This window comes from Gigantopelta aegis, chromosome 2, assembly GCF_016097555.1.
Source record: "Gigantopelta aegis isolate Gae_Host chromosome 2, Gae_host_genome, whole genome shotgun sequence".
In the NCBI taxonomy this organism is placed as follows: Eukaryota; Metazoa; Mollusca; class Gastropoda; order Neomphalida; family Peltospiridae; genus Gigantopelta; species Gigantopelta aegis.
Genome location: NC_054700.1, coordinates 18,443,620 through 18,471,586, shown reverse-complemented (window position 1 = coordinate 18,471,586; position 27,967 = coordinate 18,443,620). Strand labels below are relative to the sequence as shown.

At 36.9% G+C, this 27,967-nt stretch overlaps 1 protein-coding gene across 2 annotated transcripts; it reads right to left on the bottom strand.

Annotated features, from left to right (window-relative positions):
* LOC121382362 (protein PRRC1-A-like) lies at positions 1-27,967 on the bottom strand. 2 transcript variants are annotated; one of them, XM_041511952.1, is made up of 11 exons: positions 27,922-27,967; positions 23,686-23,779; positions 21,091-21,221; positions 20,817-20,854; positions 20,123-20,214; positions 19,177-19,328; positions 18,437-18,491; positions 16,995-17,104; positions 15,932-16,089; positions 6,638-6,775; positions 1-4,822 (listed from the first exon to the last, which is right to left on the bottom strand). In XM_041511952.1, the coding sequence occupies exons 2-11, from the start codon at positions 23,771-23,773 to the stop codon at positions 4,645-4,647; spliced, it is 1,140 nt and encodes a 379-aa protein (XP_041367886.1). In that variant the 5' UTR covers positions 23,774-23,779; positions 27,922-27,967; the 3' UTR covers positions 1-4,644. The 2 variants fall into 2 exon arrangements, with proteins under 2 accessions (XP_041367886.1, XP_041367893.1); XM_041511959.1 differs by having other exon boundaries at positions 20,817-20,851.

Here is a 27,967-nt window from a genome sequence, read left to right as displayed (position 1 = left end):
AGCCCAGATAGCTGAGGTGTGTGCCCAGGACAGCGTGCTTGAACCTTAGTTGGATATAAGCACGGAAATAAGTTGAAATGAAATGAAATATAACTAATATTGGAGTTTACTTCTTTTTTAAAGTCTCTTTAATACTGACTGTCATACTGAATACAATGTGCAAATTAATCATTATGTTAATACATGTAGTTGGTACTTCTGTACAAGCGCTGATTTTAAAGCCAAGAACTAAATAATATATTACAGGAATACCAACAAGTCCTATTTACATAATGTACATAGATACATTAATCACAGCACTATTATGCAATAATCTAAGAACTAACCTTCATGCCAGTCAAAAAAAGAAAAGAAAAGGAAAATAATAATAATAATAAAATAAATAAATAAAAAATTGGCCAAGGTGGTGTAGTCATTGAGCCATTGGTCTTAAGGCTGATAGGTACTGGGCTCAAATCTTAGTACCAGCTCCCACCTACAATGAGTTTAAAACAGCTCAATGGGGAGATAAATGTCAATACACTGACTTCTCTCACATTAATAATAAACCAATAACTCCTGTGCCTTCCCAAAGACAGGATAGCACATACCATGGCCTTTGATATACCAGTCGTGGTGCACTGGTTGGAATGAGAAATAGCCCAATGGGTTCACTGACAGGGATTGATCCTAAACTGACCGCGCATCAGGTGAGCAATTTACCACTGGGCTACATTTGTATGTCTCGCCCGAATACTGCAATAAAGGTTCAAGAATATGTATTATGTATACAGTTGTATCTGATGTATTTAATGGCACATCCTGTGATTTGGTGCACTTGGTATTTTGCATGTTCATATTCAGCAAGTTGTCATGTTGTCAATGTTTTATAGTGAATAAAAGCTCAATTCCTTTTTCAGTGGTTAATCCCAAGACGGAAATCTATTACAAACACGGATATTGTTAAGTGTACAATTAAACATTAATAGAATTCTCAATAAATATATGACAACTTCAAAAATAAAATTCACATGTGTAGGTGGGTTTTTTAGTTTATAAAATGCTAAGTAGGTCAGTATCATTAATATTAATAACCACCTTTCCTGCTAGTTTTTATGTAATTAGTAAAGAGGATAATTGTTTTGGGGCTTTTTTGGTCGAGAACAATTATATAAAATGACTTTAAATTATTTTTTGAAACTATATTAGCATGATCATTGTTAACAACACCAAAATAATAATTGGGTGGGAAAAAGGTCGTGCAAATTATTCTTATTTCAACCCTTTGCAAAGACTGGAGGCAACCACAATTTATGTAAAATTTGAAAATACATATGTTCCACATGCATCTCAAAACCCTGGTTAATAATAACATGCATTAATAATCAATTTAATCAAATGACTCATCTATTTGTGAGCATATGTAAGGAAATCATTGTCCACATTTGCACAGATCAAAATCTGTACCAAATTTCACAGAAATGCACTATCTGCTGGTTATGTTCTTAAAGGGATATACCCTAGTTTTTAAACACTAAGGCATATTTTTTACTATTATAGCCATTTTTGATAACTGAAATCATACTTTACTTAAGATTTTATGGTTTTGATTATCAATTTTTAAAAATGCACATGCATCTGAGAAGTAACAGTTATGGAGTTGAGTTTTAGTCTATTTTTAGACGGTATTTCGCCATTAACTGAACTTAGTGTTAATTTTCACAGGTTGAAACTAGGGTCTGTCCCTTTAAAAACTAGGGGTCTGTCCCTTTCAAAACTAGGGGTCTGTCCCTTTAATGTTCATTGTAACAAACAGGAATAAAATGACTTGTTTAAAACAAACACATTTTAATCTGTAGTTATTAGTGGGGACATTTTATGAGAACTTGGACAAAGTACAGGTATGTTATATACACATAAAATGTTATGAAAATTGAACTTCAGCTTCAATACTTGCAATCTTAACACAATTCCATTTTTAAAACTCGAGGTGTTTTTTTTAAACCACAAATGAAGGCAATTACAATGCTTCCAAAACCCACTGAATCTCAGAAGCCAGACAGTAAAGAAAACCCCAGATGTTTATCCACAAAATAAGCAGAGAAAAAAGAGAGAAGGTTAACCCAGTCAGTCAAAAAACAAATAGAACCGAGATATTTATCCAGCTAGTAAATAAAAATGTAATTCACATGTTCACCCAGACAGGAAGGATCTACATGTATAATCAACCGATGATGTTTACCCAACTGTAACGAGAAATAGAACCCAGATGTTTACTCAGCTGGTAAGAAGAAATGCAGGTTTACCCAGGTGAGGTGAAACATGTTTACCTAGCTGGTAATTTGAAGCAGAATGTTTACCCAACCAAATACTGAGATGTTGACTAAGCTGACAAGGCAAAACAATTCAAGCATTTGTCTAGCTAGTGTGGCAAAACAGAATGTTTACCCAGCCAATAAGGTGAAATAGAATGTTTACCAAGCCAATAAGGCGAAATAGAATGTTTACCAAGCCAATAAGGTGAAGTAGAATGATTACCCAGCCAATAAGGTGAAATAGAATGTTTACCAAGCCAATAAGGTGAAATAGAATGTTTATCCATACAGTAAGAAGAAACAGAATGTTTACCAAGCCAATAAGGCAAAGTAGAATGTTTACCCAGCCAATAAGGTGAAATAGAATGTTTATCCATACAGTAAGAAGAAACAGAATGTTTACTCAGCCAGTAAAGAGACACAATGTTTACTCAGCCAGTAAAGAGAAACAATGTTTACTCAGCCAGTAAGAAGAAACAGAATGTTTACTCAGCCAGTAAAGAGACACAATGTTTACTCAGCCAGTAAAGAGACACAATGTTTACTTAGCCAGTAAAGAGAAACAATGTTTACTCAGCCAGTAAGAAGAAACAGAATGTTTACTCAGTGAGTAAAGAGAAACAATGTGTACTCAGCCAGTAAGAAGAAACAGAATGTTTACTCAGCCAGTAAGAAGAAACAGAATGTTTACTCAGCCAGTAAAGAGACACAATGTTTACTCAGCCAGTAAAGAGAAACAATGTTTACTCAGCCAGTAAGAAGAAACAGAATGTTTACTCAGCGAGTAAAGAGAAACAATGTTTACTCAGCCAGTAAAGAGAAACAATGTTTACTCAGCCAGTAAGAAGAAACAGAATGTTTACTCAGCCAGTAAAGAGAAACAATGTTTACTCAGCCAATGCGGAAAAACTAAGTTTACTCAGCCAGTGAGGAGAAACAACATTTACTCAGCCAGTAAAGAGAACAATGTTTACTCAGCCAATGAGGAGAAACAGAATGTTTACTCGGCCAGTGAGGAGAAATAAAGTGAGAAGTTTACCCAGCTAGTAAGGAAAACTAACTTAGATATTTACCCAGATGGAAAGAATAAACATAATTTTTACCAAACTGGCAAAGTGAAACAAATGAGATGTCTAATCAGCTTATAAAATAACACAAAATGTTTACCCAACCAGTAAGCTTAAACAGCATGTTTACCCAACCAGTAAGGAAAAACAGAATGTTTATCCAGGCAGTAAGGTTAAACAGAATGTTTACCTAATCAGTATAACTGTAAGATTAAACAGAATGTTTATGCAGCTGGTAAGGTGAAACAGAATGTTTACCTAATCAGTATAACTGTAAGGTTAAACAGAATGTTTACCTAATCAGTATAACTGTAAGGTTAAACAGAATGTTTATGCAGCTGGTAAGGTGAAACAGATAATTTTACCCAATTAGAAAGTCTAAACATAATGTTTACCAAGCCAATAAGGAAATACAGTGTTTACCCAACCAGAATAGAAAAACGAACTAAGATGTTTATCTAGATGGTAAGGATAAACAAAATGTTTACTCAAACAGAATATTTACCGAATTAGCAAGGTCAAACAACTGAGATGTTTACCCAGCTGGTAAAACAAGACAGATGTTTTTATCAGCCAGCCAGTAAGGAGAAACAAAGATGTAGATGTTTACCTAGATGGTAAGGATAAACAGAATGTTTACTCAAACAAAACATTTACTGAACTGGCAAGGTCAAACAACCAAGATGTTTACCCAGCTGGTAAAACAAGACAGATGTTTTTATCAGCCAACCAGTATGGCGAAACAAGACATAGATGTTTACCTAGATGGTAAGGATAAACAGAATGTTTACTCAAACAAAACATTTACCAAACTGGCAAGGTCAAACAACTGAGATGTTTACCCAGCTGGTAAAACAAAACCAGATGGATGTTTTTCAACTAGCCAGTAAGGAGAAACAAGATGGAGATGTTTACATAGACAGTAAGGTTAAACAGAATGTTTACCCAATTGGCAAGGTCAAACAACTGAGATGTTTACCCAGCTGGTAAAACAAAACCAGATGGATGTTTTTCAACTAGCCAGTAAGGAGAAACAAGATGGAGATGTTTACATAGACAGTAAGGTTAAACAAAATGTTTACCCAACTGGCAAGGACAAACAACAGATGTTTATCCAGCTGGTAAACAAAAACAGATGTGGGGTTTTTTCAGCCAGCCAGTAATAAGCAGAAACCAGACGTGAGATGTTTCGCCAGCACTATTAGATGGGCAAAGATCGACGACACACGTCGAGGTTAATACACAGTCACTCTGATGAACCGGGCTACACTGGCAGGCAGACATCAGGAGATGAATGACGTGGGTAGTCTCTGTTGGTACATGTAGGCGAGGACGCGGGCAGCCAGCATGAGGGACTCACGTCGATTCACCCCAACCATAACGCTATGCCAGTCCGTGTGGCCGATGTGTGGCTGGGCCTCCTCTATCACCTGCCCTATGGTCGCAGCCAGACCAGACCATCTGAAAAAAAGAGGAAACATGGTGAGGAATCACAGTGAGGAATCATAGGATAACATCATCACAGACCAGATCATCTGAAACAAGAGGAAACACGGTGAGGAATCATAGGATAACATCATCACAGACAACACCATCTGAAACAAGAGGAAACACGGTGAGGAATCATAGGATAACATCATCACAGACAACACCATCTGAAACAAGAGGAAACACGGTGAGGAATCATAGGATAACATCATCACAGACAACACCATCTGAAACAAGAGGAAACAGGGTGAGGAATCATAGGATAACATCATCACAGACCAGACCATCTGAAACAAGAGGAAACACGGTGAGGAATCATAGGATAACATCATCACAGACAACACCATCTGAAACAAGAGGAAACACGGTGAGGAATCATAGGATAACATCATCACAGACCAGACCATCTGAAACAAGAGGAAACAGGGTGAGGAATCACAGTAAGGAATCATAGGATAACATCATAACAGACCAGACCATCTGAAACAAGAGGAAACATGGTGAGTAATCATAGGATAACACCATGACAGAAGGAAGCATGATGAATAGTAAGGTAAAAAACATTCTGGTGGATGTGTGAACAGGAAGCTAGTAGAATGCATGAAAGGACACATGGATGAATGAATGGACAGATCGTGGAAGAGATGGGTGAGTGGGTTTTGACATTTGTGTGTGGGTAGGTGGATGGATGGATGGAGAAACTGACAGATAGAGATTGATTGTGTTATGGGAACCGGCCTCGGTGGCGCAGTGCTTAAGCCATCGGACTACAGGCTGGTAGGTACAGGTTTCGCAGCCCGGTACCGGCTCCAACCTAGAGAGAGTTCTTAAGGGCTCAATGGGTAGGTGTAAAACCACTACACCCTTTGCTCTCTCACTAACGACTAACCAACTAACAACTAACCCACTGTCCTGGACAGACAGCCCAGATAGCTGAGGTGTGTGCCCAGGACAGCGTGCTTGAACCTTAATTGGATATAAGCACGAAAATAAGTTGAAATGAAATGAAATGAAATGTGTTATGGGCGAGTTAGGTGTAGGTTGCTGGGTGATGTATAGAGGTGACTATTGCGGTCAGTTCTACTATTGCAATAGTATTGTGATGGTTAAAATACTATTGTGATAGTATTGCAATAGTGATAGTACTATTGCAATAGTATTGCAATACTATTGTGGATTCTTAAATCGCTTGATAACAGGAATATAAATAGCTATTTCGCAAAACTATTATGTATGTATGTATGTGTGTGTGTGTGTGTGTGTTTCTCTCTGTAAGTGTGTGAGTGTGTGTGTACGTATGTTTATGTTTGTATGTATGCCTGTGTTTTATTTGTAATGTCACTAGGTAGTGAAATCATATTTAATAAATTCATAATATAAAGACCACACATAGTTGTTGTTTCATTGTGCATAATATCAAAACTATCGATAGTTGAGCAAACAATTGCGATAGTTATCAATAGTTGAATTGACTATCGATGCATTGCTATCGAGGCACTGACTATCACAACATATGGATAGTTTGATGTATTGTTACACCACAAGTGATGTATGAATGGATAGGTGGATGGACAAACTGACAGACAAACAGGATTGATGGGTGGGCAAGTATTATGGGTGAAGTATGTATGTGTGGGCAGGTGGATAGATGAATGGATGAATGAATGAATGAATGAGTTGCATGGATGGATGATTAACGTATTGGTTTGGCAGATTGATGAATGGATGAATGGCTGGGTAAAGAAAGGATACAGCTGATCCACAGTATGGTCTGGCAGTGTGACTGACCTGAGAGGATAGGTGGAGGGAGTCTTGTCTTGTGCCATGAGAATGTATTCTGTCGGTATGGGTGTCGGCTGGGAGAAGGTCTGCAGTTCTATCCTGTGGCCAGGATCCTGTAGGACTATACAGCTCATTTCATACCACCTGCAAACACATGCATACACATTTACATAAACAGTAAGGCGATGCAGATTTGTATTAATTATACTGAATCATAGAAACAGTTAATGATGAGATAGAAGTTTCAGTTAGTTGTCAGCAGTGTTTCTGCCAGAAAGAAATTTTTGGGTATGGTGCTATGGAATTGAATGCAACCACAGTGAACAGGGGCTATGGTAGGCCTCCTCCACAAAGAAAATGGGTTACATTTAGGGTTAGGCTTAAGAAAATCATACAATAATGATAAGAGTCATTAATTTTGTCAAAATGTTAACAAATTATAATTTGGGTATGGTGCCATACCCATTTTACCCTCTGGCAGAAACCCTGGTCAGTATCCAGGACACAAGGAAAACAGAAAGAGTTGTCTCTGTAAAATATTTTGAATCAATATTTAAATGCACAACACAAAACATCAGCATAAATTCACCAACCCCAGTTTCTAATCATGGTGACATTGCATCAGAGGACCGTAATTTAGTTTTTTGTCAGTTGTGTGTCTGCTGGTATTGGTTAATAACAGTTTGCTGGGTCCATAAGAATGGTAAATGACCAATTATTATAAATAATTCATGTGATACATTTATAAGACACACAGTCAAAGTCCACATGTACTTCACAAAGTAGTGTGAAACATGTATTATGATATGCAGCCACAGTAAAGCATACCTGAATGATATATGCAGACACCTAAAGCAACAACAAAACATGGTTATTAAGACAGGTGGCTACACAGAAGAGGACAATGTCTGATACATTCATGACTTGAAATTGACAGGGAACAAGAGGCAATTGCAACTTCAAAATAAATAAATGAGAATTAATGAGTTTGTTTTGTTTAACGTCATCACTGGAGCACATCAATTGATTAATTAATCGTCAGCTATTGGATGTCAGACATTTGGTAATTCTGGCTCGTAGTCATCAGAGGAAACCCGCTACATTTTTCCATAATCAGAAGAGATATTTTATATGCGCTTTCCCACAGACAGGAAAGCACATACCATGGCCGTTGATCAGTTGTGGTGCACTGGTTGGAACGAGAACAAAATACATAAATATGCGAGCAGCATTTACTTTCCATCTTAAAACACTGTACAACTATTCAGATTAATGCCAACTACATCAAAATTAAGATGACCAATTTTAAATTGGATAAAAGAAAGAAAAAGACTGATTAGTTTTAAACAAAATAAGAGTAAATTTCTATCAATACAAGTGGTGAAGTACTGCTTCTTAGTTTCTAGTGTTTGCTTCCAGATTAAATTGTCAGATTGTCAGACGCAGAGATCGCTGAATGGTTATATAAGAATTATTCGTATTTTTGTGTGAATTTATCAATGTAACGAAGCGATTTTATACTAAATTTGTGACTGTTATACATCAATAAATTCCCAACAAAATGATGAACAATTCTTATAATTACAAACAGTACAATTTATTTAGTTAAAAGTAGACATAATTCATAAATCAGTTTCAAACGTTCTTCCCATTATCTCCCATTATCTGCTTTACCTAATGACGTCATTTTCTGAGGAGTTTTAGTTCCAAATCCACTATGCTACACAATTTTATGCAGTTTGTGAGTTGTATATTGATAAATTTATTTTAAAATGACAAACAGTTCTTATATAATTACAATCATAGAAGTGTGTGCAGAGGGTGGGTTTTGGCAGTTGAACCCTCCCCTTGATCAAGCAAATGTTGTTGTTTTTTCAATAAATTTTCCGGTGAAGCATGTCTTAACTTCTTTGCTAGCCACAGTTTATCCCCCACCCTCTTCTAACATTTATGCACAAGTGCCTGGACACACCATATTTAGTTAAAATACACATAAATCGGCTTCTAAAGTCTTCCATGATCTGATTTACCTAATGATGTTCCAGCTAGCATAATGACATAATTTTCTGAGGTTTTTTGAAGAATAACATTCAGTTTTTCTTTGACGTCGTCCAATCAGAAAAGAGTAAATTGTATAAACGCGGAAAGATTGTAATTATATGACCTTAGACATATGATTAAGGACAATACAGATAACAAGAGAGAGAGACAGAGAGACAGAGAGAGAGAGGGAGGGAGGGAGGGAGGGAGGAGGGAGGGAGAGAGAGAGAGAGAGAGAGAGGGAGGGAGAGAGAGACAGAGGGAGGGAGGGTGGGAGGGAGGGAGGGGGAGAGAGAGAGAGAGAGAGAGAGAGGGAGGGAGGGAGGGAGGGAGGGAGGGAGGGGAGGGAGGGGAGGGGAGGGAGGGAGAGAGAGAGAGAGGGAGAGAGAGACAGAGAGGGAGGGAGGGAGAGAGAGAGAGAGACAGAGGGGAGGGGAGGGGAGGGGAGGGGAGGGGAGGGAGAGAGAGAGAGAGAGAGAGAGAGAGAGAGAGAGAGAGAGAGAGAGAGAGAGAGAGAGAGAGAGAGAGAGAAACCTGCTGCCACTTGTTTTTTAAGCAACAAGGTATCTTTTATTGTTTTATTGTACCATTTCAGACAGGATAGTACATATGTACGTAGCACATCCTTTGTAGCACCAGTTGTGCAACACTGGCTAGAATGAGAAATAGTCTAATGGGGCCACCGACAGGGATTGATACTAGAACTATCATGCAACAGGCAGGTGCTTTACCATTGGGGTATGTCCAGCCCCCAACTCCTTCTCAATTTCCAGCATTTACTTCTAAATTAAAATGTCAGGAGAGATTACTTTCCATTCTACAAAATGAAATTTCGAGCCTTGATATTAGATGAGGAAGAAAGGAAATGTTTTATTTAACGATGCACTCAACACATTTTATTTACGGTGATATGGCATCAGACATATGGCTAAGGCCTATACAGATATAGAGAGAGGAAACTGGCTGGCGCCACTTCATGGGCTACTCTTTTCGATTAGCAGCAAGGGATCTTTTATATGCACCATGCCACAGACAGGGTAGTACATACCACGGCCTTTGATATACCAGTCGTGGTGCACTGTCTGGAACGAGAAATAGCCCAATGGGCCCACAGATAGGGATCGATCCCACATCGACTGCGCATCGAGCGAGCGCTGTACCACTGAGCTACGCTGATATTAGATAAGATGCATTCTAAATACAGGTAAACATAAACATTGGTTGGATGGTAATAATCAACTAAAGTGGGACGAGTGTTACGATTAAAGCATTTCCTTGTTGGCAGCAACACTGAATTTAATTAATTACGTACCACCGATACTACACTCGCTGTCTATTATGTACATAAATATATTATAACATATAATATTCCCTTGTGACACTAACAATCTACTAAAAACTAACACTTATTACCAGGACAGTGGAACATTATTTATTTACTAACACAAACATACTTCAAAACCATGGGGTGGAAATGCAAAATATCAGTGATATATAATGTATGTGTTACTAACATAAACACTGTTAGCAGAATTTCAACTACCAGTAGCCTACAGGTTGTGCCCCATTACTGGTATATCAAAGGTCATGATATGTGTTGCCCTGTCATAAGTGCATAATTATATAAAATGCTATAAATAATCCCATGCTTCTAGGAGTGGCCCATTTTGCAGGAGGTTTCCTCTGTCACTATCTGGTGTGCAATAATCATGTTTGACATGAAATAACTACATTTTAAAGGGACTATTCTTGAATTTCTTGCCTTTTTATTTCCAAGCTTACAATTAAGCACACATTTTACAAATAAACATTAAAATTAGTTTTTGTTTAACGACACTACTAGAGCACATTGATTTATTAATCATCGGCTATTGGATGTCAAAAATTTAGTAGTTCTGACTTGTAGTCATCTGAGGGATCTTTTATATCCACTTTCCCACAGACAGGAAAGCACATACCACAGTCTTTTACCAGTTGTGGGTCAATGGTTGGAATGAGTTGAATATACACCATGGTGGTTCGATCCTGCGTCACAAGTACCTCAAGCGACACTCAATCAACTGAGCCACATGTAAATCCCACCCCAATTATAATTAAGGTTCACGCATGCTGTCCTAAGCACATACCTGAGCTGACTGGGCTGTCTGTCCAGGACAGAGGATTAGTGGCATACATGTGTGAGAGAAGTCAGTGTAATGGCCTTACACCTACCCACTGACTTATTGAACTTGCTCTGGGTGGGAGGCTGGGAGCCAACACCAGGAGGTGAACCCAGTACCTACCAGCCTTATGTGGGACTATCCTGAATTTGATGCCATTTTAAAAGGTTTTTCGCAAACAGAATATGAATATTTCTATAGCCATTCCATTTCTGGACATCATAATGTTTTGTAGGATGGAACGTAGCCCAGTGGTAAAGCATTCGCTTGATGCATGGTCAGTCTGGGATCAATCCCATTTGGTGGGCCCGTTGGGCTATTTCTCTTTCAAGCTAGTACACCACGACTGGTATATCAAAGGCCATGGTATATATGCTATCCTGTCTGTGGGATGGTGCACATAAAGGATCCCTTGCTACTAATTAAAACATTTAGCTGGTTTCCTCTCTAAGACTACATGTATATGTCAAAATTACCAAATGTTTGACATTCAATAGCCGATGATTAATAAATCAATGTGCTCCAGCAGTGTGGTTAGACAAGACAAACTTTTAACTTTTGTAATATTTTGTACAATATCAATATTGAGTTTTGTGTAAAATAATTGTGTACATACAAATTTATTATTATTTGATCCCTCCAACAGACAAATGCAATTTGAAATAATTCTGTTGAAGATCATTCCAAATATATTTAAATGAATAATGCTAGATAATGTTTTAATAAACAGAAAAAAAGTCTGGTTTGTGTTTATTTTGTTGGGGAGAACAAATGGAAGTCTTGCTACATGTAGGTCTGAAAACACACGATAGTCCCTTTAATTTACCATGTAGTCTCAAGGATCTTTCGCTACATTGAAAGGAAGAAAGGAAATGGTTTATTTAATGACGCACTCAACATATTTTATTTACGGTTATATGGTGTCGGACATATGGTTAAGGACCACACAGATATTGAGGGAGGAAACTCGCTGTTGCCACTTCATGGGCTACTATTTTCGATTAGCAGCAAGGGATCTTTTACATGCACCATCCCATAAATAGGGTAATACACACCACGGCCTTTGATATACCAGTCGTGGGCACCGTAAATGGGACCCCTGCGACACCCCTCTGGATCTGCCAATGCCGACAAATACAGGAATCCCATTGGTTCCTTTGACGTACCGGTCGTGGTGCACTGGCTGGAACAAGAAATAGCCCAATGGGCCCACTGACGGGGATCAATCCCAAACCGACCGTGCAGCAAGCGAACGCTTTACCATTGGGTCTAAACTGAAAGAGTAATTTCCACAATACTCACTTAATTATGTAAGAGCCACTAAGTGTTAATTTCCACTGTGTTTTCTGATCATATTGCTAATGGTCAGTGGAAAGAGTCATGGCCAGTGAGACCATGCATAAATGATGAGCAAATAATGGGTCCCCTTTGTCTGATTAAGTCCTGCAGTAATTTCAACTTAATTATCATGATTTCATTCTGCATGTACCGTACAGTATGTTAACAGAGAGCAGTAGCGTGATGACAGTATGAATATTTCATGGGATAACCGGTGCTCTGTGTGCAAGCTGTCCAGTGTGCTGAGATTTAATTAATAAGCACAAAAACTGAAAAGGAAAGGAATGTTTCGTCAGAGGACATTAGGTGGTTAAACGAATGCGAAAGTTAAAGTTTGTTTTGTTTAATAATGACACCACTAGAGCACACTGATTAATTAATCATCGGCTATTGGATGTCAAACATTTGTTAATTCTGACATGTAGTCATAAGAGGAAACCTGCTACATTTTTCCTAATGCAGAAAGGGATCTTTTATATGGAATTTCCCACAGACAGGAAAGCACATACCATGGCCTTTGACCAGTTGTGGTGCACTGGATGGAACAAGAAAAAAAACAATCAGTTGAATGGATCCACCAAAGTGGTTTGATCCGGTGACGCAAGCACCTGAAGCAAGCACTCAACTGACTGAGCTAAATCCCACCTCTAAACGAATGTGAAATACTTTTACACATGATTCTGTGTTACAGAAGAAATCCATTACCAACACAAGCTGTTTAAAATTGCAACCAATCTAAGACTTTATTTCCACAAAAAAGACTGTGGTATATACTGTCCCGTCTATAGGAAAGTGCATATTAAGCATCACTTGATTCTTTTTTGTAAGAGTAGGCTGTGCATCAGAATTGGTTTTCCTCTTTTTTTTCTCCCCCATGTGTTGAAACAACTACTAGTATACATGTATGCTAGACATTAAATAGTTGTACAGATACTGGTAGTGTAAAATGTGCTGCAGTGCCATTAAACTGACATACATATGTGGAAGTTTATCTCAATGCATGTTCAATGGGGTTTTTTTTTAATATATATAAATTTAATTTTTAATTTACTTTAAATTTGCATTTATCTCAGGGTTATATTTTGCACTTATCTCAGGGTTATATTTTGCACTTATCTCAGGTTATATTCTGCACTTATCTCAAGGTTATATTCTGCACTTATCTCAGTGTTATATTTTGCATTTATCTCGGTCTTATATTTTGCACTTATCTCAGGGTTATATTTTGCACTTATCTCAAGGTTATATTCTGCACTTTTCTCAAGGTTATATTCTGCACTTATCTCAGTGTTATATTTTGCATTTATCTCGGTCTTATATTTTGCACTTATCTCAGGGTTATATTTTGCACTTATCTCAAGGTTATATTCTGCACTTATCTCAGTGTTATATTTTGCATTTATCTCGGTCTTATATTTTGCACTTATCTCGGTCTTATATTTTGCACTTATCTCAGGGTTATATTTTGCACTTAATTATCTCCAGTGTTTCCATACTATCACTCAAGATCATTGGCTGCAACTATAGATTTTTATTTAAATTTTTAATGTTAATTGTTTTTTGTAACATAACATTTTATAATTAATTTTAATTTTTAAACATCGCATTTGACAAAAGCCTTGAGTTATCACTGATTTATCCATGAATATCTCCACAGACCAATTCCCACCTCACTAAAACAGCTAGAGAAAAAAGAAAGTATGCAATGTTTTATGTAATGACACACTCACAAATTTTAATTAAGGTTATAGGACATCAGACATATGGTTAAGGACTGCAGAGATTATTCAAGAGGAAACCCACTGTTGCCACATCATGGGCTACTCTTTTCAATTTGCAGCAAGATATCTTTTATATGCGCCAGACCACAGACAGGATAGTACATACCAAGGCCTATGTTACACCAGTTGTGGAGCTCTAGCTGGATAAATTTAAATTAAACATTGTTTTGTTTAACAAAACTATTTGACCACAATGATCTGAAAATTAACATGATAACCATGGTCACCAGCAGGGCTAGTTGAATAAAAATCTTACTGGCACTTCTCAAATTCAACTAACTGATGAATTGGCATGTAACTTCATAATGAATAAATTTTAAATTCATATAAAAACATGTGCTTAAGTTTTAAACCCATATGAACTCGACATTTAAAAAGATGAAGAAAAAAATCCAGTATAAATACAAATGTTTCTTTACAAATTACCATTAAATAATACAGATTAAATCTCATTTTTAATACAGGGGTGAAGACAAAATGCTAAAATCGCCTAGGTATGCAACTTGACTTGCATTGTCTATGAAGTAAAACAATAATGCAATATAAAGAGGATAAAGGTAGAACTGCGCATGCTGTAATATATAAACTAGTCTGGAGTGGCAGTCCTCTATGTGGTGATACAAGATGAATGAAATACACTTTGTGGAAATGCAAGCAATGGTAAAATCTCCAGTAAAGGATTTCCTCAGGAGTGGTTGTTTTCCCATAAACGAAGCACGCACACATGTGCATTTAATTTGGATACTGTAATTGCTACAGTAGTAGGCTACTAATAAAATAAATATGGAAAGAAAAAATAAATCTGCGAAAAACCCCCACATTTTTTACCAAAATATACCATGTACTTATAGTGTAGTTATTATATTACAAAGCATAAAAAACTTACTTATTGTTTATTACAGTAATATTTTGACAACAATCAATTAACTGACCTTTGAAATAAGCCCTGTAGTAATGGAAAATTTCATCATTATTTTTATATGTGTGCATGGAATCACATTAGTGTGATTTAAAACTACAATATTGATTTTGATTTTGTCCCAGAATAATGTAAGCTCATTAAATATGATTCCTTTTTACCATAACATTGAATAACAATTGTCAAATAGTAGCTCTACTAGATAATTATGGTGTATACAGTCCATTCCAATAAGCTTACGACTTCCAGATTTTAAAAATACACGCAGTGCCTTCAATACGTTTTGAACTCTATATCTAGAAAGACCCGGCTGAAAGCCACAGAAGCTGAGTCTGGCACTGTTTAAATATAATAATACAGCATGTTCTATGTCTTCTGCTGCCAGATCTGGAGTTCAATTGGTACCATACTTGCCAGACCCTAAAATCGATGGTCGCCCAACGGACTACCTTTGAAAAATTCTTAGTCACCCATAGCCAATAAAGGTCACCACGGGCGATCGGGCAACTGCTAATTTTCAATCCTGCTATTAACCATCGACTACTGGATGTCAAACATTTGATAATTTGGACATTTAGTCTTAGAGAGCAAACCCGCTACATTTTTCTATTAGCAGCAAGGAATCTTTTATAAGCACCATCCCACAGACAGGATATTACATACCACAGCCTTTGATGTACCCGTCATTATGTACTGGATGGAACAATAAAAAGCCCAATGGGCCCACTGACTGGGATAAATCCTAGACTGACCTCGCATCAGGCGAGCACTCTACCACTGGACTACATCCCACCCATCACTGACTGGAACAGGAAAAAGTCCAATGGTTCCACTAACATCTATCCTAGACAAACCACAAATTAGGCGAGTACGTTACCACTGGGCTACATCCTCACTGGCTAGAATGGGAAATAGTCCAATGGGCCCACTGACAGGGATCTATTCTAGACAACATATCAGGCAGGCCCTTTACCACTGGGCTACATTCCACCCCTCACTGGTTGGAATGGGAAATAGTCCAATGGGCCCATCAACAGGGACAACAGCTACAGCTATTGCTCACCTGTCTGTCAGCATCTCGACAATGAATCCCTCTATGGACACCACTGGCGTGTCGGCTTCTACCTGTCCTGACTGTCGCAAGTTCTGGATTCTCTCCTCGGCACCCTTTAATCCGGCTGTAAAACCCACTGGCTGCGCAGCTGTCGTTGCCTGACTTTCCTAAAAAGTAAAGGAAAGGAAACAAATGTTTTATGTTTAGTGCTCAATATATGACTGACTCTCCCAGAAGACAAAGATGTACATCAGAAGACAAAATATATACTTCAGTGAAACCCCTCAAAACCGGTATCTCAGTAATTTTAATTCCCTCATGGTCTATTATTATATATCAGTACAGAACAGAACCTCTCTAAACCAGATATCTTCCAAAACCAGACTTTTTATTTGGTTTAAAGGGGTTTCACTGTAATTATTTTGTGTTATAAATCTTGTTTTGTGATTAGGCAAAAAACAAAAGTCAGTTTCTGGTCAGACTAAAATTCCAGAATTGATGCACAGAAAAGGTGGGTATATTTGATACCAAAATAAGGGGCATATTTAAACTGAAATCAGAATGCATGTCCTAGTTCATACACAATGGCATTTTGGCTCCAAATGCGGTTTTACTTCATAGCAAGAAAAGCCCGGCAAAAATACACGTCATGCCAGGGGAAATTAAGAAAAGAAAAAAATTGACACATGAGGCACTCAACACATTTTATTTACGGTTATATGGCATCAGACATATGGTTAAGGACCACACAGATTTTGAGAGGAAACCCACTGTCGCCACTTCATGAGCTACTCTTTCCGATTAGCAACAAGGGATCTTTTATTTGCACTTCCCACAGGCAGGATAGCACAAACCATGGCCTTTGTTGAACCAGTTATGGATCACTGGTCGGTACAAGTGGTTTACACCTACCCACTGAGCCTTGCGGAGCACTCTCAGGGTTTGGAGTCGGTATCTGGATTAAAAACCCCATGCCTCGACTGGGATCCAAACCCAGTACCTACCAGCCTGTAGACCGATGGCCTAACCACGACGCCACTGAGGCCGGTAAACATTACTGAAATGTACTTACTTTGCCCGAGACCGTGGCTCGACCGAACACCTGCTGGAAGGCCTCTCGGACAGCACCCAGCTTCGACTCCTTGGTGGAGGTGACAACGATTTCAATATCTCCGCCAGAGCCTGCCATACAAGGAAAAAAAAGAAGGGATTGTTTGTTTAATAAAACCTCAGCATATATTAAACCACTGTAAATTGGTGTTTATAACACATGGTGATTTGGACTTTTGGCAAATAGAATAAGGGAGGTAACTCATTCCTGCTACTCAGGCAGGGTTTACAGACTTTATTGTGAACCAAAACTCCACGACTTTCCATGACTTTTAAGTGGCATTTTCTGTGACCTTTTTATTAGTATGAATGATTTTTCTGCAAGCATCAGTATAACGTAATAACATCAACCAATATTCATTTTCCAAAAAAAAAAAATTCATTATCAACCAATATTCATTTTCCATAACTTTTCAAGACCAAGCTAAAAATGCCAGACATGGAAAATTACATTTGCTTTCCATACCTTTCCAGGAAATCCACAACCAATATAAAGGAACCCTGACAAGATACTCCTACCAACAAAGGATATTTTTCATACAGACTTTCCCTTTATATCGATTCAGGTGAGAATAGTTTGAATGGACATGAAAACGCATTTCATAATTAGCATTCACACCAAATGCAACATGACACCAATTGTTATGACTGTTTTCAGTGTAAACACAGCATATGTGAAGAGAGATACCAAGCTTAGCCGTGCTCGGTAGTGTGGTCAGTTGCACTCTGGGGCTCTAAAAATTAACATATTAATTTCTTATTCAAATTTGACCTTCATTTATTTTCAATTATTATATCAGTGTGCGAAAGTCATGTTTTTTTGTAGTTTTTTTTGTCATAAAAGTCGGTGAAAATGAAAAATAAAATTAATGTCTCCATGACATTGGGATTATAAAACATTTAACAACCACTGAGAAAGAGCAAAAGTAAACTCTTTTTGACTATTTTGTATTACTGATACTGGATGGGAAGGAAGGAAGGAAGGAAATGTTTGATTTAACAATGCACTAAACACATTTTATTTGTGGTTATATGGCGTCGGACATATGATTAAGGACCACACAGATATTGAGAGAGAAAACCTGTTGTTGTCACTTCATGGGCTACTCTTTTCGATTAGAAGGGATCTTTTATATGCACCATCCCACAGACAGGGTAACACATACCACGGCCTTTAATATACCAGTCGTGGTGCACTGGCTGAAGCGAGAAATAGCCCAATGGGCTCATTGACGGGAATCGATCCCAGACCGACCGTGCATCAAGCGAACACTTAACCACTGGGCTACATCCCGACCCTGCTGATACGGAGAGGCTGTTGGTAATATTCCTTCATGTTTATTAACAAACTGTCAGCAATGCTCCAAAGCCTTGAGGAACATACCCTTTAATCATAATACTTACGAATAATTTCCTTCATCCCAGGGTCTAATGTGGTAATAACAGACTCTACAGAACTCTGAAATATAGACAATGCAAATAAACAAAATGTAATCACAGATATATTCAAACAAAACCTTTAATTTATGCAAAAATTAAATATATATATATATAAACTAGCCAATGATTACTAAGTCCTGCATTTGTTAAAGGGCAGGCTAGGGATTTTCGAAGCTATCTTAGCACTATGAAATCGTAAAACTATTGTAGCTACCACGTCACTACAGCATACACAACAGTGACGTCAAAGCTTACAAAGATTTTTACGATTTCGTAGCACTAATTAAGATAGCTTCAAAATTATGGGCCCTGCTTCTTAAACAAAGACGTGTTTAAATAAACAGATGACACTTTTATCAAATAACCTTTAAGATAATTAATTAAAAGAAAAAGTTAGTTTGTTTTGTTTAACGACACCACTAGAGCACGATTTATTAATCATCAGCTATTGGATGTCAAACATTTGGTAATTTTTACATATAGGTCTTAGAGAAGAAGTCTACTACTTTTTTTTCCATTAGTAGAAAGGGATCTTTCATATGCACCATCCCACAGACAGGATAGCACATACCACAGCCTTTGATTTACCAGTCGTGCTGCAAAGAAGTATCAAAAGAAATGTCTTTATCTTAAAACCATTCATTTTAAAAACAAAAAGAAGTTAAAAGTTAAATTATAAAACTTGACATGTATTTTGTACAAACCTTTGTTTTTTCCACAACTTTATTCATAAAACTGTTTCCAGAGATCCAGCTAAAAAGTCCGGATTTTGCAGCCGGTGACTCTGGTGGAGGAGTTATCTGCTCCTGGGTGATTGGTATGGACGAACTTGCTTCATATGGAGTTTGTATAGGACCTGAGGTGCAAAACATTATTTAATACTCACAGAGTTAAAATTTCTTATAAATCAATCATTTCAAATATGTCAGCAGACCATGTAAGCTTAATTCATAACTTAGATATAACTATGGAAATAAAACAAAATTAAATGTTTATAAACAAAATAAAGAAAATACATGGTACAAATTGAAGTTTATTGTTTAAAACATGAAATATCTGGATCAACTCAGTGCACTAAAGCTTATTAAATAATGTCAAGCCCTTCACTTATCACATCCTTGAGCACAGTTAAGAAAACCAGTCAAATCTAAGAGATCAGGGTTTCCAACTGACAACGAACATGAAATAAGAAAATTATAAGTGTACTGATACAGATAGTGTAAAGTTTTTAGCTGAGACAGAAGTCTGGTGGCTTAACACCACCACCACCGAGACCTGTAGCTATTTGCAACAACCGGCCTCTGTGGTGTCGTGGTTTAACCGTCGGACATAAGGCTGGTAGGTACTGTGTTCACAGCCCAGTACTGGCTCCCACCCAGAGTATTAATGACTCAATGGTTAGGTGTTAGACCACTATACCCTCTTCTCTCTCACTAACCACTAACAACTAAACCACGGTCCTGGGCAGACAGCCTAGATAGCTGAGGTTTGTGCCCAGGACAGCATGCTTGAACCTTAATTGGATATAAGCATGAAAATAAGTTGAGATGAAATGAATATTTGCAACCAATTTGTTCTCAAATACATGTACTTTCTTTTAACTTTATTAACGTGCCTATATCCAAAAAAGGTACATACATGTATACTAACCTGGAGCACTGGTAGTGATTTGTTCAAGGGAGACAACTCCCCCTGAACCTCTACTTGGGGTTACACTGGATGATACAGGAGTTCTAGAAGACCTGAGAACAACAAAATAACGAAAAGAATGTTCAATAACATTCCGGCACATTGTTTAATCAGGAAGGAAATTGCTTATTTAATGACACACTCAACACATTTTTATTTACAGTTATATGGCATCGAACATAAATATGGTTAAGGACCACACAAATATTGAGGGAGGAAACCCACTCTCACTACTTCATGGGCTACTCTTTTCAATTAACAGCAAGGGATCTTTTATATGCATCATCCCATAGATAGGATACCACATACCACAGCCTCTGATGTACCAGTCGTAGTACACTGGCTGGAATGAGAAATAGCCCAATGGGCACACCGACGAGTATTGTTTAATCAGTGTTGTCTATTAGGTGTCTAACATTATATAGCAGCTACTGTTTATTATTATTATTATTATTATGCACATTCCCATAAACAGGCTTCGCACACTAGTTTCTGTATTAGTCTTCCTTCTCTTTAACTCTTCTGTAAAAAAAAATTCTGTGTGCCTGCCTGTTTCTCTCTCGCTCTCCATCTTTTTTCCTCCCTCCCCAATAACTTCATTTATTTCTTATCTTTGTCTATTATTTAGATTATCCTGAACAATAAATTTACTTACATTTGTGCAACTGTTGGACTTGTAATAGGTGTTTGCTGCTAAAAAAAAAAAAAAGTTAACATGATTAATTTTAGACAATGAGAAAAAATTAAAAATGCACGGAAAATAAATAGTAAGGGTGTTATAGTAATTATGATGAGATGTAAGTAATATTTATAAATACAACTTTATTAAGGTTGTAGTTCTGTTAGTCTTTTGCATTAATAAAGGATATTTAAATTCAGAAAAGGCACAACAGTGTCTTTATGTGGGTGTCAAAATGTGTTATTCTAACCTGAGTGACTGCCATCTGGGCGGCAGTTGCTGTTTCTGGTGTTTTCGTCATGAAGGTTGGAAGAGGTGACGGAGCTGGCACACTACCAACTGCTGGAGAAGCTACTGGGGTGGAGATAGCTGCTAATGAACCTGAAACAGACAAAAACCTGTTAAACAATAACCAACCTCACTCACAAGAACAGTGGGAAAAACAGGAATTCTTGTTTAACGACACCTGTTGTTCGACATATGGTTCTTTCAACACATGGTCAAGAAAAAGAGAGATAGGAAACCCACTGTCACAACATAGGCTACTCCTAATGATAACAAAGCGAGAGATTTTTTTTGTAATGCACTTTCCCAGAGACAGGACATTTGGGCACAGGTTGGGACACAGACAAACCTGAGTCCATAGAGGGCAGCTGATCCTAAGATCCTATCCTAGCTGATCCTATCACACCTGAGGCAAGCACTCTACCACTGAGCTACATCTTATCTTGCCCTAACAGCAGAAATACCACTAGGTTTAAGACTGGGAGGTCCTGGGATTGACAAATACATAGTAAATACTGATTGACCGTAAGCCTTCTGTTTCAAAATAATTTCACATCACAACAACAATAATAATATATATATATATATATATATATGTGTATGTGTATGTGTATGTGTATGTGTATGTGTATGTGTATGTGTATGTGTATGTGTATGTGTATATGTATATGTATATGTATATATATATATATATATATATATATATATATATGAAGAGTTCAGGTGCAAAACGCGATATAAACCATTTTCTTTCTTGTTGTTAGTTAAAGCCATGCTAATCGTAGGCCCGCTGAAAATGAAAAAAATTGATATATCACATTTTGCACCTAAACTCTTCATATATATATATATATATCTATATATCTATAGCCAGCACGGCCAGTTGAAGAAAAATCTGACTGGCCCTGCTCAAATTCAACTAGATCTCCAATTTAGCTGCACAGCGAAAATCAAAACTAGGATTTTCTTTGTTGAATAATAACCATGTATAATAATAACAATGTATACAGTCTGTTTGCATCAAAAGGAAAACGATGAATTGGCATGTAACTTCATAATGAATAAAGTTAAAATTCATATTAAAAAACATATTATTAAGTTTTAAACCCATACCAACTCAAATAACATTTTTGAAAAACAGAAATCCATTATAAATAAAAATGTTTCTTTAGACATTACCATTAAATAATACAGATTAAATGTAATTTTTAATACAGGTGTAAAGAAAAATGCTAGAACAGCCAATTTATGCAGCTTCACTTGCATTGTTTCTGAAGTAATCGATATTGCAGTACAAAGAGATTTAAAGACTTAAAAGGTAGAACTGGGCGTGTTTTAGTAAATTAGTCTGGGAGTGGCAGTCCTCTTTATGGCAATGCAAGAGGGATGAACTCGCCAGTAAAGGATTTCCTCGGGAGTCCTCCTATAGATAAGGCACTAAATAAAGATTGATGGAATCATCCACTATTTCGCCAAATACCCATTCAACTCTGCATTGTGCAAAGATATGGCCCTGATCTCGTATTATGGTTTCGTCATTCAGATTACCTTGGATGTTCCATCAATTGCCTTAAAACCTGTATCAGAAGTATGCAGTTTTATATATAAAAAAAACTTATTTACACTGAAAAAAAGTTTTTTCAGATGGTACGAGTTTATAATTTAATAAATTAATATGTTTTTATGTGACTTTTATATTTACATACCAAATAATTGACTTTTGGAATAATCCCTGTAGTAATGGAAAATTTTATTGCTAGAGTGAGTTAAAACTACAAGATAAATTTTGATTTTGTCCCAGAATAAAATACTAGTAAAGCTAATTAAATAAGATCAATTTGTACCATAACATTTAATAATGTCAAAAAGTAGGTCTACTAGATAATTATGGCGTATCCAGTCCATTACAATAAGCCGACGACTTTAAAAAAACAAAACAATTCAAGTGTCTGCAATACGTTTTGAGCTATATTTGTTTACAGCCCCAAGCCGAAATCATAGAAGCTGAGACAGTCTGGTCAGTCAGGCGCTGTCAAAATATAGAACATGTTCTATAATATTATCACCGGTCAGATTTGTTGTTTAAGCCACCTGATACGCTGTGTCTTTTGTCACACTGGTCATTCAATTCAGTTCCAGTGCATTTCATTTTTAACTGGTAGTACCATAATTTAAAATCGATGGTCGCCTTTGTAAAATTCTTAGTCACCCTTAGCCAATAAAGGTCATCACGGGCGACCGGGCAACTGATAATTTTCAATCCTGCTATTAACCATCGACTACTGGATGTCAAACATTTGATAATTTGGACATTTAGTCTTAGAGAGGAAACCCGCTACATTTTTCTATTAGCAGCAAGGAATCATCAGACTGGTTGCAAAGATTGTAGTGTGTATATTCATTCGGTTCTTATACTAATTACTCTTTTGACATGATGTTCTGCTACAATCTCAAACACAGAAAGTCCACAGTCACTGTAAAAACTAAACATGCAAGTATGTAGTAAATAATTCAGTAATATTTGTCTTGGTTACAATTTAATACCCTCCACTATAGGTACCTGATAACTCGGATGCTTCCTTCTCAGCCAGCTGAGCTTCCTCTAGTGTGACAATTTCAGGCTGCTCATCTGAAGACTCCGACATCATAATGGCCTACAAGATTTTAATATATTATTATAGGATTGAAAAACATACTTCACTTGTCTGCTTGTCATGTAGAAACAATAAACAATAGTTTATTAAAATTATAAAATAAAATATACTCAAAAACAAAATGCATCTCTTTACCTACATTATAAGTAGCCTACCTGTATATAATTAAATATATATAAGAAAAATAATAAATGCACTGGCAACAATAACATTGGAAGCCCCAGAATTGGTCGCTGGCGATGTCAGAGGCTAAGTCCGGGGTGGGCATGCCTGAACCTTCAGGATATGGGCACATTAAAATAGTTCCCTTCCCTTCCCTTTACCAATTTGAAAATTGCATATTCTCCTTTTAAGTACACGTAGCAATCACGTACAGTATACACAGACCCATGGAAAGACCCATTATGCTTTTTCCTGTTCCAACCAGTGCTCTGAGATTTTAACTTCCATATATCAAAAGCTGTGGTATACATATGTTGTGTTTTACATTGTATCTGTGAAAAAGTGCATTTAAAATAGATCTCTTGCTGGTACTCAATAAAAAAGAGTTTTTGTTTAACAACACCACTGGAGCACATTGATTTATTAATCATCGGCTATTGGATGGCAAAGATTTAGTCATTCTGACATGTAGTCATCAGAGAAAACCTGCTACATTTTTCCTACTGCAGCAAGGGATCTTTTATATGTACCATCCCCACAGACAGGATAGCACATAGCATGGCCTTTGATATACCAGTCATGATGCACTGGCTGGAATGGGAAATAGCTCAATACGCTCACCGACGGGGATCGATCCCAAACCGACCGCGCATCAAGCGAACACTTTACCACTGGGTTATAAATGTTCCGCCCATGGTACTGAATAATTAAGAGAAGTCATTTGGCAGTATAGAGTTTTCTTCTCTCATCTACTGCAAGTAACACAACTGCCAAATGTTTGATATACGTAATACTAATAGTTGAAAATGAATATCATATATTTACATAATGCCATACAAATTATATAAAAATGCTCAAAATTGTACATGTAGTTTCTCATAACAAAATTATGGATGTGTGCCGTTTTGACAGGGACCAGTTCCGATGATTGCTTCAATTGTGTACAACAATTTGAGTTGTGACATCGTTTACTTATGCATGGAAAAAACAAACATCTGTCACATTCGTGGTGATTTTCACAAAATAAGGTTGAAACAAGCAAAGAAATTAACTTAACCCACTGATAGAATGGCATACAGTAATTCTTGATACTGTTTTTGTTTTTGAAAGATTATAATTTGAAAGAACTCCACAGTTTTAAAAAATATTTTTTTATTTGTAACAAGCTGTACTGTTTTTCACAGATACTTGCCAAAACTATGTGATCCTTATACAGTGTAACCCCTCAAAACCGGACCCTCAGTAAACCGGAATTCTTTCAAAACCGGACGTTTTACACGGTCCCGTGATTTGCGTATCTTTTAACACTAAAATTAACCCCTCTAAACCGGAAACCCCTTTAAACTGCACCGGATGAAATTATCTGGCCCCATTGTGTTCCTTTAATGCAAATTTTACCTCAGAAAACCGGACGGTCACACCGACATCAGTCATTACTGCATTACTTATACTTTGAATACCCACTCAGCCGATAATGTGACTGCATATGCAGAGCTAATTACATGTGCACATGGTCCAGTGTCAGGGCGAGCCGTAGCCCAGTGGTACAGCCCTCGCTTGATGCGCGGTCGGTTTGGGATCGATCCCTGTCAGTGGGCCCATTGCGCTATTTCTCGCTCCAGCCAGTGCACCACGACTGGTACATCAAAGGCTGTGGTATGTGCTATCCTGTCTATGGGATGGTGCATATAAAAGATCCCTTGCTGCTAATCGAAAAGAGTAGCCCATGTAGTGGCAACAGCAGGTTTCCTCTCTCAATATCTGTGTGGTTTTTAACTATATGTCTGACGCCATATAATTGTAAATAAAATGTGTTGAGTGCGTCATTAAATAAAACATTTCCTTCTTCTTCTTCTTGCTCAAGTGTCAATGTTGTGCAGTTGACAATTACCAATTAAGCGATTAATTAACAGCTTTGATGTTTAAATAACTGGAGGAAACATCATGTACTCCCTTTATTCTGAGCTCGATTGGTTCAAAGTTAGATTAACTTACGAATTTGATTGAGCTCCTTTTCATAGCCTACATGTACGTCTCACGATTATTCCAATGAACGGCAAAGCAACTAGGAATTTAATTAATTTTTCCAATTGTTGGAACCATTTTTTTGTTGTTGTTTTGTTTTTTCATCTTTGCAAAGTTTATTTAACAAAATAAAGAGTAACCAAGAGTAAAATTGTTTGGCTTGGTTTGGTTGAAAATTTGTCAACAGTGTTTCATTTTAGTATTTACTTTGAACATGTCGGAAAGTCCAGCGAAATGCCGCCATGTTGAATTATCGCTTGATGATAAACTTAATTTTTTTTTGAAAGTTTGAAAGTATACCTGGGTTTTTTTTGGCAGTTTTATTAGTTACTATGTCAGTAGAGAACACCAATCAACAAACAACCAAACAGTTTACCTCAATACTGAAACCTCTGTAAACCGGATACCCCTCAAAACCGGACTTTTTCCTTGGTCCGATGGCTGTCCGGTTTTGCGGGGTTTCACTGTATGTTTTTACATAATTATCTTTCTGGGAATATATTTATTAAAACTGTGAATGCAACTTGTATAAAAAAAAACAAGTTCTTAACCAAACAATTTTACAATTATAATCATTCTCTTGCTCAACTTAAAAGGCAATTGCACGACATCAAAATATGTTCCAAAAAAAGTTATCTGTAACATTGGTTGTCAATACATTATTTTCTAATTTGCCTCAAACATACTTAAAATAATTTTTATAAATTATTATAACAAATGTACATGTACATGTTTGATAAAACACTGAACAGTTTTTTTTTTGGAAAGTTCTGTCAGTAAACTGTACAACTAAATGTTTCACTCACTGAAACAGGTGACATACATGTACATATAGTTAACAATATTTACAGCAGCGGTCAACTTTGCTAACAACCAGGCTCTCCAACAGAAAATAATAATCTCAGAGTACATAATAAAATTAAATAGATCATAAGTGCCCTTACTATAGGTGGTTATTGGTTTGAAATGTTTTAAAATTGGACACTGCATTTCATGTACTTTGATAACCGTTTAAACAGCAGTTCTCTTACTACCATTTATCTTATAAATTATAAAAATATATCCATTAATTTCTGTGATTTGGGGGTACATAATTTTACCCTCTGTACACTCTGGCAGAAACCCTGAACACCTGTGTTTTTAAATACTGATATTTCTTTTAACTGAATGCATATACCCATCGAAACTGGTCTCCCTCATAATAAAAAGTTTGTTTTCTTTAAGGATACCACTAGAGCACATTGCTTAATTAATCACCAGCTATTGGATGTCAATTATTTGGTAATTTGTACTCAGTCTTCAGAAAAAACTCTCTGCATTTTTTTCAGTTATCAGCAATGGATCTTTTATATGCACTTTTCCACAGACAGGACAACACATACCATGGTGTTTGATATACCAGTCGTCAGGCACTGGTTGGGTCCTGGGATGAAAGTTTTAAAAAGTAGCAAGAAGAATAGGTTGAATGGACATAAAACAGCCTGCTCCACAACTTGTAAACAAAATGGCATAGCATGTGCTGTCCTGTGAGATTTTGTGGAACATTCCTAAGAGATCCCTTGCTGCTGAATAAGAATAGCTTTATTTGACAGCAACAAGTTTCCTATCGGAAAATAACCTATTGACCTCTGTCCTAGACAGAAAACCTAGACAGCTAAAAAAAAAAAAAAAAATGCATGCGCAGGACAGCTAGCTTGAATCTTAACTGGATGTAAACAAGACGATACATTTTCAACATCAAGGATACAAGTGTCAAAATTGGATTAAAAAATCTTAAGTCGTGTTTTTTAAAATGACATTTATTTTAATTAATTAATTTTGGTATTATTTATACCGCTAACGTGGTACCATCGACATATTGTTCACAGCCACACTCTTTCCTACCATACGCGTAGGTGGAGTTTAGGGTTGTACGTCTGTTCTTGCTGAATATGAACGAGAAGCCAAATATTTACCTGTTACTTCTGCTTGTCAACAAAATGGCAACTTATGACATCACGG